At 28.6% G+C, this 14,438-nt stretch overlaps 7 protein-coding genes across 7 annotated transcripts, besides 3 other annotated features; 6 read left to right on the forward strand and 1 right to left on the reverse strand.

Annotated features, from left to right (window-relative positions):
• Positions 1 to 594: 594 nt before the first annotated feature.
• Positions 595 to 2,074, forward strand: TVAGG3_0264410 (uncharacterized protein; the record flags this gene model as incomplete). The annotated part of the gene is made up of 1 exon (XM_001582943.1): positions 1,145 to 2,044. One exon carries the CDS (start codon positions 1,145 to 1,147, stop codon positions 2,042 to 2,044), a length of 900 nt encoding a protein of 299 aa, XP_001582993.1.
• Positions 2,075 to 2,650: 576 nt separating this feature from the next.
• Positions 2,651 to 3,781, forward strand: TVAGG3_0264420 (spectrin binding; the record flags this gene model as incomplete). The annotated part of the gene is made up of 1 exon (XM_001582942.1): positions 2,651 to 3,781. The coding sequence occupies one exon, from the start codon at positions 2,651 to 2,653 to the stop codon at positions 3,779 to 3,781; it is 1,131 nt and encodes a 376-aa protein (XP_001582992.1).
• A 1,181-nt stretch (positions 3,782 to 4,962) lies between these two features.
• TVAGG3_0264430 (protein ubiquitination) lies at positions 4,963 to 6,130 on the forward strand (the record flags this gene model as incomplete). Its single annotated transcript, XM_001582941.1, has 1 exon — positions 4,963 to 5,952. One exon carries the CDS (start codon positions 4,963 to 4,965, stop codon positions 5,950 to 5,952), a length of 990 nt encoding a protein of 329 aa, XP_001582991.1.
• A 2,057-nt stretch (positions 6,131 to 8,187) lies between these two features.
• Positions 8,188 to 8,217: a terminal%2Cinverted (terminal inverted repeat of MuDR-3_TvMULE3 transposon ID:TVAGG3_0264440).
• Positions 8,188 to 9,243: a mobile genetic element.
• Positions 9,214 to 9,243: a terminal%2Cinverted (terminal inverted repeat of MuDR-3_TvMULE3 transposon ID:TVAGG3_0264440).
• A 729-nt stretch (positions 9,244 to 9,972) lies between these two features.
• On the forward strand, positions 9,973 to 10,329 carry TVAGG3_0264450 (RNA polymerase II transcription regulator recruiting protein; the record flags this gene model as incomplete). The annotated part of the gene is made up of 1 exon (XM_051228420.1): positions 9,973 to 10,329. One exon carries the CDS (start codon positions 9,973 to 9,975, stop codon positions 10,327 to 10,329), a length of 357 nt encoding a protein of 118 aa, XP_051098150.1.
• Positions 10,330 to 11,353: 1,024 nt separating this feature from the next.
• Positions 11,354 to 12,102, forward strand: TVAGG3_0264460 (uncharacterized protein; the record flags this gene model as incomplete). Its single annotated transcript, XM_001582940.2, has 1 exon — positions 11,384 to 12,067. One exon carries the CDS (start codon positions 11,384 to 11,386, stop codon positions 12,065 to 12,067), a length of 684 nt encoding a protein of 227 aa, XP_001582990.2.
• A 319-nt stretch (positions 12,103 to 12,421) lies between these two features.
• Positions 12,422 to 13,347, forward strand: TVAGG3_0264470 (protein delipidation; the record flags this gene model as incomplete). The annotated part of the gene is made up of 1 exon (XM_001582939.1): positions 12,442 to 13,296. One exon carries the CDS (start codon positions 12,442 to 12,444, stop codon positions 13,294 to 13,296), a length of 855 nt encoding a protein of 284 aa, XP_001582989.1.
• A 300-nt stretch (positions 13,348 to 13,647) lies between these two features.
• TVAGG3_0264480 (family protein-related family) lies at positions 13,648 to 14,307 on the reverse strand (the record flags this gene model as incomplete). The annotated part of the gene is made up of 1 exon (XM_001582938.1): positions 13,648 to 14,307. The coding sequence occupies one exon, from the start codon at positions 14,305 to 14,307 to the stop codon at positions 13,648 to 13,650; it is 660 nt and encodes a 219-aa protein (XP_001582988.1).
• Positions 14,308 to 14,438: the final 131 nt, after the last annotated feature.

Consider the following 14,438-nt stretch of genomic DNA (forward strand, 5'->3'; position numbering starts at 1 on the left):
TGTCTCAAATATTTTCTGTTGGGAATTTTCTTGTTATCAAAAAATAATTTTAATATTTGTTTATTTCATTACATACAATAAAATTTTAAAAACTCTATTTCTTCTCAAGAAAATTTTTTCCTTCATATGAAGAAACATTTTGTTCTCCATTTGATACTGAGTCTAAATCTCGATTTTTGAATTTTCTTCTTTCCAAATTTCTTTTTTCCAAATTAGAAGTTTAATTCAAATTTTCAATAGTTTATATATTTTCTCAAACCGTCTCAGATTTTCTCACTTTTTAGGGATTTTCTCTCAAAATATACAAAAATAGTAATATCAATACATGTGTCTAATATACTTTAAAACCATCGTGACAAAATTCAAAAACGAAGAGTTCTTCTCTCCAAATTTTTTTCAAAATCAAAAAAATGAGATAAAAAAGTACGTTTGGAAAATTCATTTTTAGCATTTTAGGAATTTTCTCACTTTTCTTCCAAATTGACATCCTTAAGTGTGTGAGTTTTCCTTTTTTTATGCCATTATTTTTCGCTCGATGTTGATTTTTCAAAATTACCTTCACAAATTTTTTTTATCGCATACAAAATAATTTTTCATTAATTATGACTTCTTTTCCAACAGATATCGATCATGTTAAAGAGTATATTGACTCAGGCAATGACGTAAAGAATATAGTCCTTCATATTTTTATATAATTCTTCATTAATTCAAGACGTTCATTTTAATTTTATGATAAAACTCTCCCAATTATATGCTATGAAGATGGAAAGCTTGACTCCATGAAGTTACTTATCGAAAATGGTGCTCCTCTTACTGATTTATCATTAAGAGCAGCTGATAACGATGATATTGATACTTTAAAGTACTTAATTGAAAAAGGGGATGATGTTAACCAGCATATAGCTGAAAATCCACCACTTATTTTCATAGCTGTCATTCGTCAGAATTTAGAAATGGTAAAATTACTTGTCGAAAATGATGCTTCGCTTTCAAAAATATATCAGAACGTTCTATTTCTTTTTACAAGTCACTGTTATTCGAAGCTTTGCAATACGAAAATACAGAAATTGCAAAATATTTACTTGAAAAAGGTGTTCCAACTAAAGTTTATGATAATGATAACTCTCCACTTATATCATCTATTATGCTTCACGACCTTGATATTACAGAAGAGCTATTAAAGCATGGAATTTCACCAAACATTCCAATTACAACAGACACACAAAAGCTTTATCCTTTAGAGTTAGTACTACAAAATAACCTTACAGATTTTGTATATCTCTTACTTTCATTCGGTGCAAATCCTCATTTAATCGCACAAAATTATCAAGAAAAGTTGAAAGATTATTGCGTAACTGAAAAGCAAGCAAAATCCGACCATAAATCAGAAATACAAGAAATTTCTCAAGAAATACATCCAATTGATGAAAATTCACCTCTTTTGTTCGAAGAAATGATGGATAGTCAAGGCGTTTCACCTGCCGAAATCATGTCTACCATTGACCGTATTCGTGAATTCTATTACGAAGTTTCTAAGATTCTTCCGAAATTTTCCAAGATTTATTCTGAAATTTATAACGAATACAAGCCAATTATTGAAAAACAAGCAAAAATTTACGATGATTCTAAAGGAATTCAAGTAAATGAAGACGGAATCAAGCATTTAGCTGAAAATACCGAAAAAGAATGGAAAGAAAACAGATTGAAGCTAATTGAATACTATGAACTTCTAGATGAAGTCAATGAGTATTCATTCCCAGTCTTTGCCAACTTTGTCAACTTCCACGAATTATCTGAGGATTATCTCTACAACTGCATTAACGATCTTACAGAAATGTACAACTCTGCAGTCCCTGCTGTCACAATGCCTGAACTTCTTGATAGAATCTCGATTCCTCATAAAGCACAAGAAGTTTTACAGAGAACTCTCAAACCGAAGCTTGATATTGTCCTACAGACTGTTGAAAAATGTCAAGAGTTGAAAGATAATTCTGATATTTTTGGCGATCTTATCATTTGGAGATTTTTATCAGATAAGTTTTAAAATTGAATAATATTTTTGTTAAGACTAAACATTATTGTTAAAAATGTATCTCTTTTTTTGCTGATTTTTTATGTTATTGAAATAATATTTTTATTGAGCTGGCGTAAATTTGTTTTTGTAATGTTAAATACATTATCTGAAGGTAATTCAAACTATTCTTAATGTCACTTTTTATTTAAAATCAATTTCATGAAGAAATGCAATTATAATGAGCTCATGGAAACGTTCCAAGATTATTATGATCAATGCTATTTGATATATAGGCTAAATACATTCGATGAAGAAGAACTTAACAGAATTTACAATGATATTAAAAGCAAACTAATTGAAACTAAGATTTTTTCAATATCTCGGATATTAAGTATGATTTCAACTGCATCAGAATATAACAATCGTTACTTTAAGTCATATTACTCTCTATTCATTAAGATTATTAAAGAATATCAACCAAAAGAGCCCGATGGCATCTCTAATTTATTCAAATTTTTGGTTCATAAAGAATATGGAATTCTTCTTAATGAAAGGGATAAAAATTATTATGATGACTGTTATGACAAGATATATTCATTAGATATTCATGAAGAAAAAACAATTTACAGAGCAATTATGGATGATGACATAGAATTATTTATATTATTCACAGAAAGATCCGACTTTGATAAAGATACTCTCCTATATAGTGCATTATATCCGCATGAGAATAGATTAGAGTGTAATTTGCTAGAATTATGTTGTTATCATGGTGCAGTTAATTGTTTTAAATTATTGATATCAAAATTCAACTCGTATATCACTCTTAAATGCCTAAAATTTTCATTTTTGGGTGGAAATCCTGATATTATGTATGAATGTTTGAAAAAACAGAAACCTGATGATGATTGCATGAAATATGCAATTATTTCTCACAATATTGACTTTATTACTTTCTTGATGAATGAACATAATATAGAAATTGAAATAGAATATTGTTGTATATACCATAATATTCAGGCGTTCTTTGTTTATTTGGATCAAACAAATGATATCAATAGATTCTTTTCACATTCTCCTTGTTTTGGAATTCAATCTCTATGTGAATATTTCTTATCACATGGTGCTGATATAAATGCAAAAGATGATTTAATATCGGGAATAACTCCTCTTCATATTGCAGCTGATTATAATTATAATGAAATTGCAGAATATCTTATTTCTCAAGGTGCAGACATTAATTCACAAGACAGCAATGGATGGAATCCACTTCACTATGCTTCTATGAATAATAAAATAGAAACAGCAGAATTTTTTATCACACATTGTATTGATATAAATGCAAATGATAATAATGGGGACACTGCTCTTCACTGGGCATCGAATGGAATTCGAAAAGAAATGACAGAACTTCTTATTTTAAATGGTACTGATGTAAATTTAAAAGATAATCGAGGTAGAACTGCCCTTTTTATTGCAATAGAGAATGAAAGAAAAGAAATCGTTGAATTACTAATTTCACATGGTTCAAACATCAATGAGCAAGATGTGCATGGATATACGCCGCTTCACTTAGCAGCAATAAATAATCTTGTAGAAATTGCAGAGATCCTCATCTCTCATGGCTCAGATAAAAATATAAGAGATTATCATAACAAAACTGCACTATCTTATGCATATGAAAATGATTTTACAGATGTGATAAAACTTATAATGGCATCTGAAAAACATTCAAATGGTAAAAAGGTCTGTTGTTTATTGATTTAGATTCGAGATGATAAAGGTTTGTATAACTTGGTTTAGAAGTATCTCGATACATCTTACATCCGGATAAGTGCATTTGTAATATTTATTTGGAAAAAATGAAATTTTTTTGTTTTAGGGATTTCCAATTACGTCAATGACTTTGAGAATGCTTTCAAAAAAAATCTGGAGATTGCCGTTAACACTCACATAAATCATTTAGTATGAAATTAAGAGAATTTCGTTTAACACGCCCACTTGACATCCTCACAAGTTTTTGACATTTGAGACTCAAATCATAAAGATTTTGCAGAAATTATTTATTATTTTTATTTAGCATAGTATAACCATATAATTTTTTAAATCAGAAAAGAAAAATAATGTTATTTTACGGTGAATTTCGGTACTAATATTAAGTGTCAAAAAATTGAGAGGATGTCAAGCAGGCGTAAGTGCATCCTTAAATGAGAATACCGAACCTGGTCTGATATTCGGGCAATTTAGGATATATATAAAGTTATTTCATATCTCATTATAAGAGGTTTCAAAGTATTAATCTATAATTGCAAATTCATGGGATGCTAGGCCCATCTTGAGAAACCCATATTTGATTCTGACAGAGAAATGTTAAAATCCAAAATATTTGTGAAGAAATGTTTTCCTATGTTCGATTTGCTTCCCTTGAATACTACTGTTTATATAAGCTTAAATAAATTATTTAAATGAAAAAATTAAAGAAGGATTGTATTTTTGCTAATAATCCATGGAAGAATTCCTAGATTTTTTGTGCTCAGCTTTAGGAAAGCGTCTCTAAACGACCCCCAGTAACATGTCTAACAAAAGTCATTGTTATATCCCTATCTAATGGATCGAAATTTTAAATGGCAATTAAAAAAGTGCTCGAGATTCAAGTGTAAGGATAGAAAATATCATAATTACTTGAAAAGAATTTTGATTACTTTCAGCAAAGATTATTTTAGTGGAATTAAGGAAAAGTAAAGTTATGTTTTTAAATTTTTACACCTTTGAATACATTTCAGATATTTTTATGAAATTTTAAAAATCATTCTGTTCAATGCAAAGGTGGAATTTGAACCCCAAAGCTTTACCATCATAATAATTATACATTTCGAATACAAACTATGTGATCTTGAGTCATAAATTTACACATTTTTATTAGTCAAAAATGACATGAAAATAATTTTATGGATATTGACTTTGAATATTATACTACTCATATAGATGAATGGTGCCGTGATGATGACTTTTATCAATTACGAACTAAAGACCAGATATGCAGCATATTGATTAATTCAAGGCTGAATTTCAACCAGTTTTCTGAAATATTAAATCATCTTCCAAAATTTTACAATCCACAAGAGATATTCGAAATAATTCAAAACATTCATATCAATACTAATAGTACTTTTCACGAATCTTCTTCAACTCTTCAAATTTTGTCACAACTTCTCAGAATACCCCTTCTTCAAGAAATTAACTTATCATTACAAAACAATTTACAAACATCTGCCCAAAATTTTCCAGATAAAACTTCCAAAAAATCTAATGATCAAAACACAGAAATAAAAAAACAACATAATCAAGAAACATACCAGAGCGAGATTCCTAAACCATCAAACAAAAACATAGAACAAAATCAAACAGAAAATCAGCCAATTATTTCAATTAAAAATGAAATTATTGACAATTATTACATTAATCGTCTCAAAAAATTAGATCCAAACAATTGCTATTATAAAGATCTCTTTCCTCTCTTAAATGATATTTTAAGGGCAAATGATTTAGATGCTACAAAATATGCCATTAAAAATGGCTATTTGGAAGTCAGAAACATACATGGAGAAACTTATATTACTGAATTGGCAATTAAAGGATGGCTTGACTCTATTGTTTTTCTCCAACAGAATGGAGCAGATATTTCAAGTCCAGATCAAGTTGGAAAAACAATTCTTCATTATTTTTGTATTTTTGATAATCTAAAAGGTGCTAAGTTTGCTGTCAATTTTGTTAATATAAATGCAAAGGATAGTGAAGGATTGACAGCTTTTGACTATGCTAGAAAGAAGTCTAGTTCAATTATGAGATTCTTAGAATCTTTACCAAGAATTGACACACAGGACCACAGAGATCCAGAGAAAGAGGCATTTATCGCCAGATTAACACGTGGATTATAATTCGTAGAAAATCCCATTAGAAATGTTGTAATTTTGAAATAAATCAAATAATTTTGTAACATTTTCAGAAAAATACTACAAAATTCATCATTAGGAATCAAAAGTAAAAAAGGAATTTTGTTTAGAGCGATTATTTTTATTGTTAAAAAAAATTTTGAAAAAAATTATTGTAAATTCGGATAATTTAGCATAAGCTATTACATATCTCATTATAATATAATTTCTCATATAAAAGAAATGAGATTTCAGAGAATTAATCTGTAATTTCAAATACATGAGATGCTATACCCTTCTTGAGAAATCTATATTTGAAACCCAGGGAAGAAACGTTGAAATCTAAAATATTTGTGAAGAAATGTTTTCCTCAAATTAATTTTTTTAAAATGAATATAACTGGGTGCCATATTGAAGGTTCTTTAGCTTTTTGCTATACGAATTCTTTGTTATGGATAACAGAGATCTTTCTCCTCTTATTGTTCATATTCTACCTTTACAGATTAATAATTTCAATTAAATATGCAATGAAAAACACGTTTAAAAGGACATGGCCTTCTATTTTCTTTTGGATATCAGTTTCATTACTTACACCTCTTTTATTTTTGCAATATCTTAAGTTTAACAGATGGAATTCGTTCCCTGCTTACTACATTTTCCTTATCATAAGTCCTCAGCTTCAAGCTATGCCTTATGTTTCAATATCAATCGTCATTTTACGATTTCTCAGAAATACAGACAACCATGGATCGAAAAAGAGCTCTCATTACTGGAAAAATGCATTAATTATCGGTATGTTTGTAACATACTTCACCGTAGAAACTATAATTTACATTATATGGAGAGTTAAGCACAAATCAATAAAAACACTACTAACTTTTCTGAATATGGCTCATTTTGTAATAGACTTCTCCGGTATAATGACCTTCGTTGTTACATTCTTAAAATTTTATGCGGAATTTACAGATCTACGTTTATCTGGATTACCTCAGAAGTTTGAACGTAATATTTTCATAGGGTTTCACAGTATTTTAGTTCTCAATATAATTCATATATTCATACAGACTTCTTTTTATTCTTGGATCGATTTCTCTGAAGTTCCTTTCAAAAGCTTACTCCAAACGCATTTCAATATATTCTCTCCTCTACAGATTATTCAGGACATCATCGGTGCTGTCCTATCTGGCTTTGTTCTTTCAATTTTAGTAATATATCTAAACAGAACACCAGCAGAAGCAGGGTATCAGTCAACTTCTGAGTAGCCATCATATTTTAAATATGATATCAATAACGATTCCATTTCTTCTGTAAAAATTAGTTTATTTAAACTTTCATAATTTTTTAATAGCCTGGATATCAAGAAATTGTTCTCAAATGTATGGGCATCAAATTAGATGTTACCTGTTTCAATTTATGAAAAAAAAAGTATTTTGTTATGGAAATAAAGAGTAAATTAAGGAAAAACAATGTATATTTGGTATAATCTCGTAATTGTATTCATAATGTTCATCGAATTTGGAATGATGTTAAGGTTGAAATCGTTTTATATTTGCTATAAAGTATTTTGAGCTTTTTTCTTGCAATATTCGAACAATAAGTTTGATTGCGTAATATTGTAGTTGTTAGATGTTGAGGAAAAACTGCTCGATCTTAAGTTGATAAGGCATGAGAATTGTATATATGATCAGATTCCAGTAAATCGAATGTATTTGGACGGCTTTCATTTAAGAACTCCTTCTACTGCTTTTAGTTAATATCAGAAAACTCCAAAATTATTTGCAAATTCAAAATTCATCATTAAAAATTGTTAAAATACAACTCAAAATTTCATTTTCGAATATTTTTTGGAAAAATAATTATTTAGTTTCATTTTTAAAGAATAAATAATTAGATTGAACAATTTTTAAATCGCTACATTATTTTTATTTTAATATTATATGCTAATTCAACTTTCTCATGGCAAAATTTCTCAATTTTTAATTTTGATTCAATTATATGTCTAGTTTTGATAAGTATTTTAATAAGTTTATTCTTTTTTATTCACCATATTTCCATCACAATCATCATTTTGACGATGATATGGATTTACAGTTTCAAACAATAATCTATCCGCAAGATACACAAATTTTGAGAGATTTTATGAATTTATGCGGAAATATTTTGTATTGATAATACGATCGAATTTAAATCACAAATAGAATTAGAATAATTTTTGACATTGATGCCGAGCAAATTATTGATGGCAAACCCAAATTTTAGCTAAAAGTGACAGGAAAAAAAACGTTTAGTATTAAAAAAAAAGACCGATGAGAGCTTCGTTCGAAATATAGAGGGAACTGAGAATGCGCAACCATTCTCAGGGAATATTGGATGCTATTCCCGTTCCCTCTGTATGGAAAATTGAGGTTTTCAAAGGGAGTTAAAATAATATCAAATTTATACTAATTTACTTCAAAATACAAAAGTATTTGACAGCTAAAATTAGTTACTTTAGCAAGCCTATCAATACCCTTTTACGATTATTGCTACTTTTTCGAAATAAAAGTAAAAACAAATTTATACTAATTTACTTCAAAATACAAAAGTATTTGACAGCTAAAATTAGTTACTTTAGCAAGCCTATCAATACCCTTTTACGATTATTGCTACTTTTTCGAAATAAAATAAATTTATTATCAAAAACCTTTTTTTTTCTTAGTAAAAATAAAAATGTTATTTTATATCAAGTTTTTATTCATAAATTTTTATAATGTTGTATAAATTTCATTAAAATTTACGTACATATTAAGGTACTTATCTTCTACATATATAATCTTCATTAGATATATACATGATAAATAAAATTCATAAAACATTAAAAATCAAAAAATTAGATGAACCTTGGCAATTAAACTTTATTAAATAATAGTTGTTTATAAATTATATTATATTATTATTTAATATTATTTTGATAATGAAGATTTATTTTGCAATAATATAAACGAAATTTTTTACCTTATGAACTTTTGATGGAAATATGCAAATTTAAAATAATAAAGAAAGCCGCGAGCGAAGCGATCGGCTTAGTTCGAAGATTTTGATTCAAATCTTTGCTGATCTGTAATTCGCGGAAGCCGCGAGCGAATCGAGCGGCTTAGGTCTAAGATTTTGATTCAAATCTTTGCTTATATTCCTTAAATTCTTTATGAAACTCGCAACAGTTCCATAAAAAATTTTAAATTCTAAACTGTCGAAATTACCGATCGGTAATCACACCCTTCACGGGTGTGTCACTTTTAGCCAAAATTACCCCTACTCGAAATAAATTCTGAGATCAGATCCTTATCCTGAAATATGTTGTTTTTTCCAATCCCCGTATTGATTAAACGAATCGGATCTGAAAATAAAATAATATCCGTTAAATGTTGAAATCCATTGAGATATTTAGTTGATTTTTAGAATATGCTCTGAATTCTAAACGTAATGTTGATGGAATTATCAATTATGAATCAGAATGGATTCGAATTGCAACGTCAACAAAAAATTGACAATTGGATTTGACAAAATAATTTGGATTCATAATTGTAGCATGATTCGAAAAAGATTTAAAACTTCAATCCAAAATAAATGTTTACAATATTTTATATTAAACATCAATAAAAAACATTCTTTATTAGATTGCATACCTTATTTTAGATTAAAATTAAAAAAACAGTATGATGAGAATTCAAACTGACCTGCAATAACATTCAATTTTTTATAATTGTAAAATTATTTTAAATCAATATCCAAAGTCACCCACTAAAATATTTCCAAGACTGAAACAGTGACGATTTTTTTGATACTTACATGTCACATCATCATTTCGATTGCCATTCAAAATTTGTGAATTAACTATAAAAGTGTCAAGATTTATAAATTACTGTATATCAATTACAATCAATTGTACAGTAAAATGTTAGAAAATAGATTTCAATGACAATTTTTTTGTATTTAACATGTCACGAAAAAACCGGAGTGACATAATTCAAATAGAAATGATGTTAGATGAGCCGATATCTCTTGATCAGGATGAATTTGGCTGCTCTTTATTCGAACCTTTTTCCTCAGGTTAACCAGTTTGAAGAAAGTGCCTCTGTTGTTTTCGCTCCAATCATCATAAATCAGCCAACAGAGTTATCAAAATCCCCAATAAACATGTTTGTCCATAAATCAAGATGGACAGCTGCAGAAGATGACAAACTCACGGATGCAGTCAGGCGCTTTGGAGCTAAAAATTGGGGAAAAATTGCAGAATATGTTGGAACGAGGACAGGAAAGCAATGTAGAGAGAGATGGATTATCCATCATGATCCATCTTATAGTCATGATGTCTGGACCCAGAGGAAGATCAGATCCTCTTAGAAATAAGATCAAAAATTGGAAATAAATGGTCATCAATTGCGAAGCATCTTAAAGGAAGATCAACCACCAGCATTAAGAACAGATTTAAATTTTTATGCAATCATAATATGGTGGAACCTATTTTAATTGAAGCATCCAAATTTGAAAACCAAAGCACCCAAGTGTTATCCTCAACGTGAAGAATTTCAAGTTCCGACCTGTGTAAAAGAACCAAAAGAATCGGTATTTGATGAATTTTTACCGTTAATTTATTGAATCGGGGAAAAAAAAAGTTGTTGTTTGGAAATTTCTATTGTTTTATTTGTTAATAAAATTTATTTTAAATAGTTTTTTATTGTTTATGTATGTTTTAAATGCTGAAAAGATTATATAACAAATTTTTATTTTAAGCAGTAGATATTATTTTGTAATTAAAATGTATATTATATAATGTTTTATTTCAATGTAAGTGACTGGTTTACCTATAAATGCTTAAATAAAGATTAAATTTGTTATTATGAATTAATATAATTAGATACAATAAAAATACGAAAACTTATTATCACCAACGTAATGTAAACCAAGGTATGAAGTGTACTTCGAGTTTATTATGAAATGATGGAATATGTTATGTAAATAATTTTAAAAAAATGAATTGTTTCCATAAAAATAAACAAGTTTCCATTGAAACATTATTTTTACAATCATATTCCTAAAGAAAATGAATTATTTCATTTCAATTTTCGAAATCTTTTGAATTGAATTGATTCTGAAAAATGTAAAGTTGCTTAATATTTATCCCAACAAATGTGATTACAATTATCCTTTATCAAAATTTTACAGAATTTCAAATGCTAATCAAAATAAATGATCGCATAAATCATGTTTTTGTACTATGGTCATTGTAGTTCCAAAATTATTCAGATTCGAGTCATTTTTGATCTAACATGTCATGGAGGATAATTCTATCGTAGCCGATTCAAAAACTCAATGTATTTTCCCTAATATATACATGTTTTAGAAAGTAAAATTCAAATTTTAAAAAATCATTTTTATTCGTGAGCAAAATTTTTAGATGAAATCGGTCTGGGATTCTACAAAGGCTGCTTTTAATTCTGCTAAATCTGCTGTAAAAGATAATGCAAAGAAACTAGCAACTAAAGTAAAAGAAGCTTCTACTCCAGAAGATCCTATGGGTTTCAGAGTTTTATTATCTGAATCGCAAGAACTTAAGAGAGAGGCCAAAACATGCGCAAACAAAATTCAAGTCATCAGGATAAACATTCTTAATGTAGCAAGTACTATATACGATATTGCAACGAATACCTCTGAAATTCTTCAAACCGAAGAATCTCTTCAATATAAGCAATCAATTGATGTTTATCATGCAAATATGAAGAAACTTGCAGATGAGCTATTACCTTTATACGTGGAAAAGCCTTACGACGATGTTCTGAAAATGATTAAGGAACTCTCCCCATTATTCAAAGAAGTTTCAGATATTCATGATAAAATAACCCTCAATAAAGCCATTAATAAAGCTCAATCTGCAATATCAGAGAAAAGTGCTCAAAAATCCAGTGATAAAATTGCTGATTACAATAAACAACTACAAGATCTTCACTCTACCATTACAGAGAAGTTGACACTAATAGATACCGAGATGGCTAATGCCAAAAGAAAATCATTTTTGGCGCTCACATTCTATTTTGAGCAATTTATTACCGCATCTGAAAAAATCGGTCTTACATCGCAATAGAAATATTGTTAAATCTTTACTGTATATTTTTGAAATTATAATTTTTTCACCTTATTAGGATAACATTTTTGCAGGTAATATTGACATTAGTCATTAGTTACTAGAGTTACTTCTTATTTCTGATCCTGGAGAATCAACAATGAAAGAATCGAAGATAAATAGCAAAATAAAAATTTTGGAATAATCATTTATTAATAGCTCGTATACATCTTTCACGTTTTACAAGAACCATTTGAGATTGAGCGGATTTTTTCAGAAGATTTGATGATTTTCGGATCAAATAAGTTAAATAATGAATTATAAATGTATTTAAAGATGATTTGAAATGTACGATCAAACGGATCCTATAAAATTGTCAAATGCAGTTCAATTGAATGAAAGTGATAAGTACAAATGGCGAAGACCGCGAGATCAAAGATGTTATTGCGGATATTCCACGATTTTGCTATAGATACAACTTATCAGACCTTGCGAACTCCCTTCTTACAACTGATAAAGGATGGGGATGTTGCTTTAGATCAACACAAGGATTACTTTGCCAATATATTCTAAAATTACATAGAAAGTTTCGTTCATTGTATGACCAAGTTTTTGGACAAAATGTAAATCCATTGGATTTATTTTTGGATATACCATCTGCACCATTTGGAATCCAGAATCTAACAAAAAATGCTTTTGCTATTGGATTACCAGTCGGCGAATGGGCAAAACCATCAATTATGGCAGCTACAATAAAATTAATTTTTGACACATTAAATTTGAGCTGTATAATCTCACAAGACTTAACATTAGATTCTAATGATATCAAACATACTAAATATCCAGCATTGATACTAATTCCGAGTTTATTTGGATTATCAAAGATGGATGATTCCTATTTATCATTCCTTTTACTATGCTTATGCATTGAATCATCACTTGGCTTCGTTAGTGGCCAGAATGCATCAGCTTATTACTTTGTTGGCTTTGATTTAGAAGATTTTTATTATTTCGACCCACATGTTACAAAAGAAGCCGTAGTCAGTCCTCCTTACGATTCATTCTTTGATTTGGAATTGAAATCCATGAAGAAAGAAAGTATTAATCCTTCAGTTTTACTGGGATTTTATTGTGACGGATCAATTGACGATCTAATCATGCAGCTTACAGGATGTATAAAATCACCTATCAGTGTGATTGAAAGAGAAAATCTTGATGATATTCTTAATAGCGTTATCGAGATCGAGTAGTTCATGAAAACTGCTGATATTTTTGTAATGTAAATTATTTTCTTTTAACAATGTAGTAATAGTTTTTTTTTTATTTTGATATCAATGAGAAATCTTGGGAGTTTTGAACAATTAAAAGAGATTTCCTCATTGACTACAGTTTGTATCTTAATGGTGCTATACATCATACAACAAACTGATGTTTGATTGAATAATTTTTCATCTTTCAATATAAACTAATAAAGTATTGTTTGTAACAATATATTTTTCTTTTCTAGTACTCAACAATATCCATATCGCAATATATTAAAAAAAAGTTAATAATTCAAAGAAAACAAACAGTAACTTTTTAATCAAATGTAATCATGTAAATTAGTAAGATATGAAGATTTTGCTTTTGCATTTATAGTAGTCAATATTGTTGCCTGGATTGGGATCATAAGTAATTTTTGAACTTCCATCTCCAACAACGTAATGGAATCTACCTTGACTGTCTTCGCATTGTAAAATTTCTCTTTGGTTTGGAGCAGGGAAATCAAATTTCCCTACAAGCATGTAATCGATTCCTTTTGCAGCACTAATAGCAAGAAGATTCCAGTCATTTACAGACCCATCTTCATTGATAATAATTTCTGATCTCAAAAGTTCGAATTTATCATTTATACGCTGCACGTCACTATATCCACCACAATAACATGCACAAAGAAAACCGCTTCCATTCATTTGTATTTTCTTGTCAAGAAGAGTATTATTTTGCAAAATAGGGACCTTGGGATAAGAAGGAATTAAATCTTTTATTTCCTGAAAAAATTTTTTGTTAAAATAACCATCTCTCTTAAAGTATTTAATTTTGTGCCAACCGCCAATTTCGTCATATAACTGAACCACTTGATTTTGATCCAAAGAGCCAATAATTGAATATCCAACTGAAGGCCCATCTCTAATATTAAGGACATCAGCAGTTATCCTTCCTGCCTGAGGATAATCTTCAGAGTGAACTAATTGCCCATAAAATAAAAGACAAGGTAACATTTCAGAAAAATGAAATAATAAGATCAAGTTTACATGTCAGATTGTTTTATCAGACATGAAGAAAATTAAATTAACGATCAAATGGTTCTTGTAAAACGTGAAAGATGTATACGAGCTATTAATAAATGATT

The sequence above is a fragment of the Trichomonas vaginalis genome, chromosome V, assembly GCF_026262505.1.
Source record: "Trichomonas vaginalis G3 chromosome V, whole genome shotgun sequence".
In the NCBI taxonomy this organism is placed as follows: Eukaryota; Parabasalia; order Trichomonadida; family Trichomonadidae; genus Trichomonas; species Trichomonas vaginalis.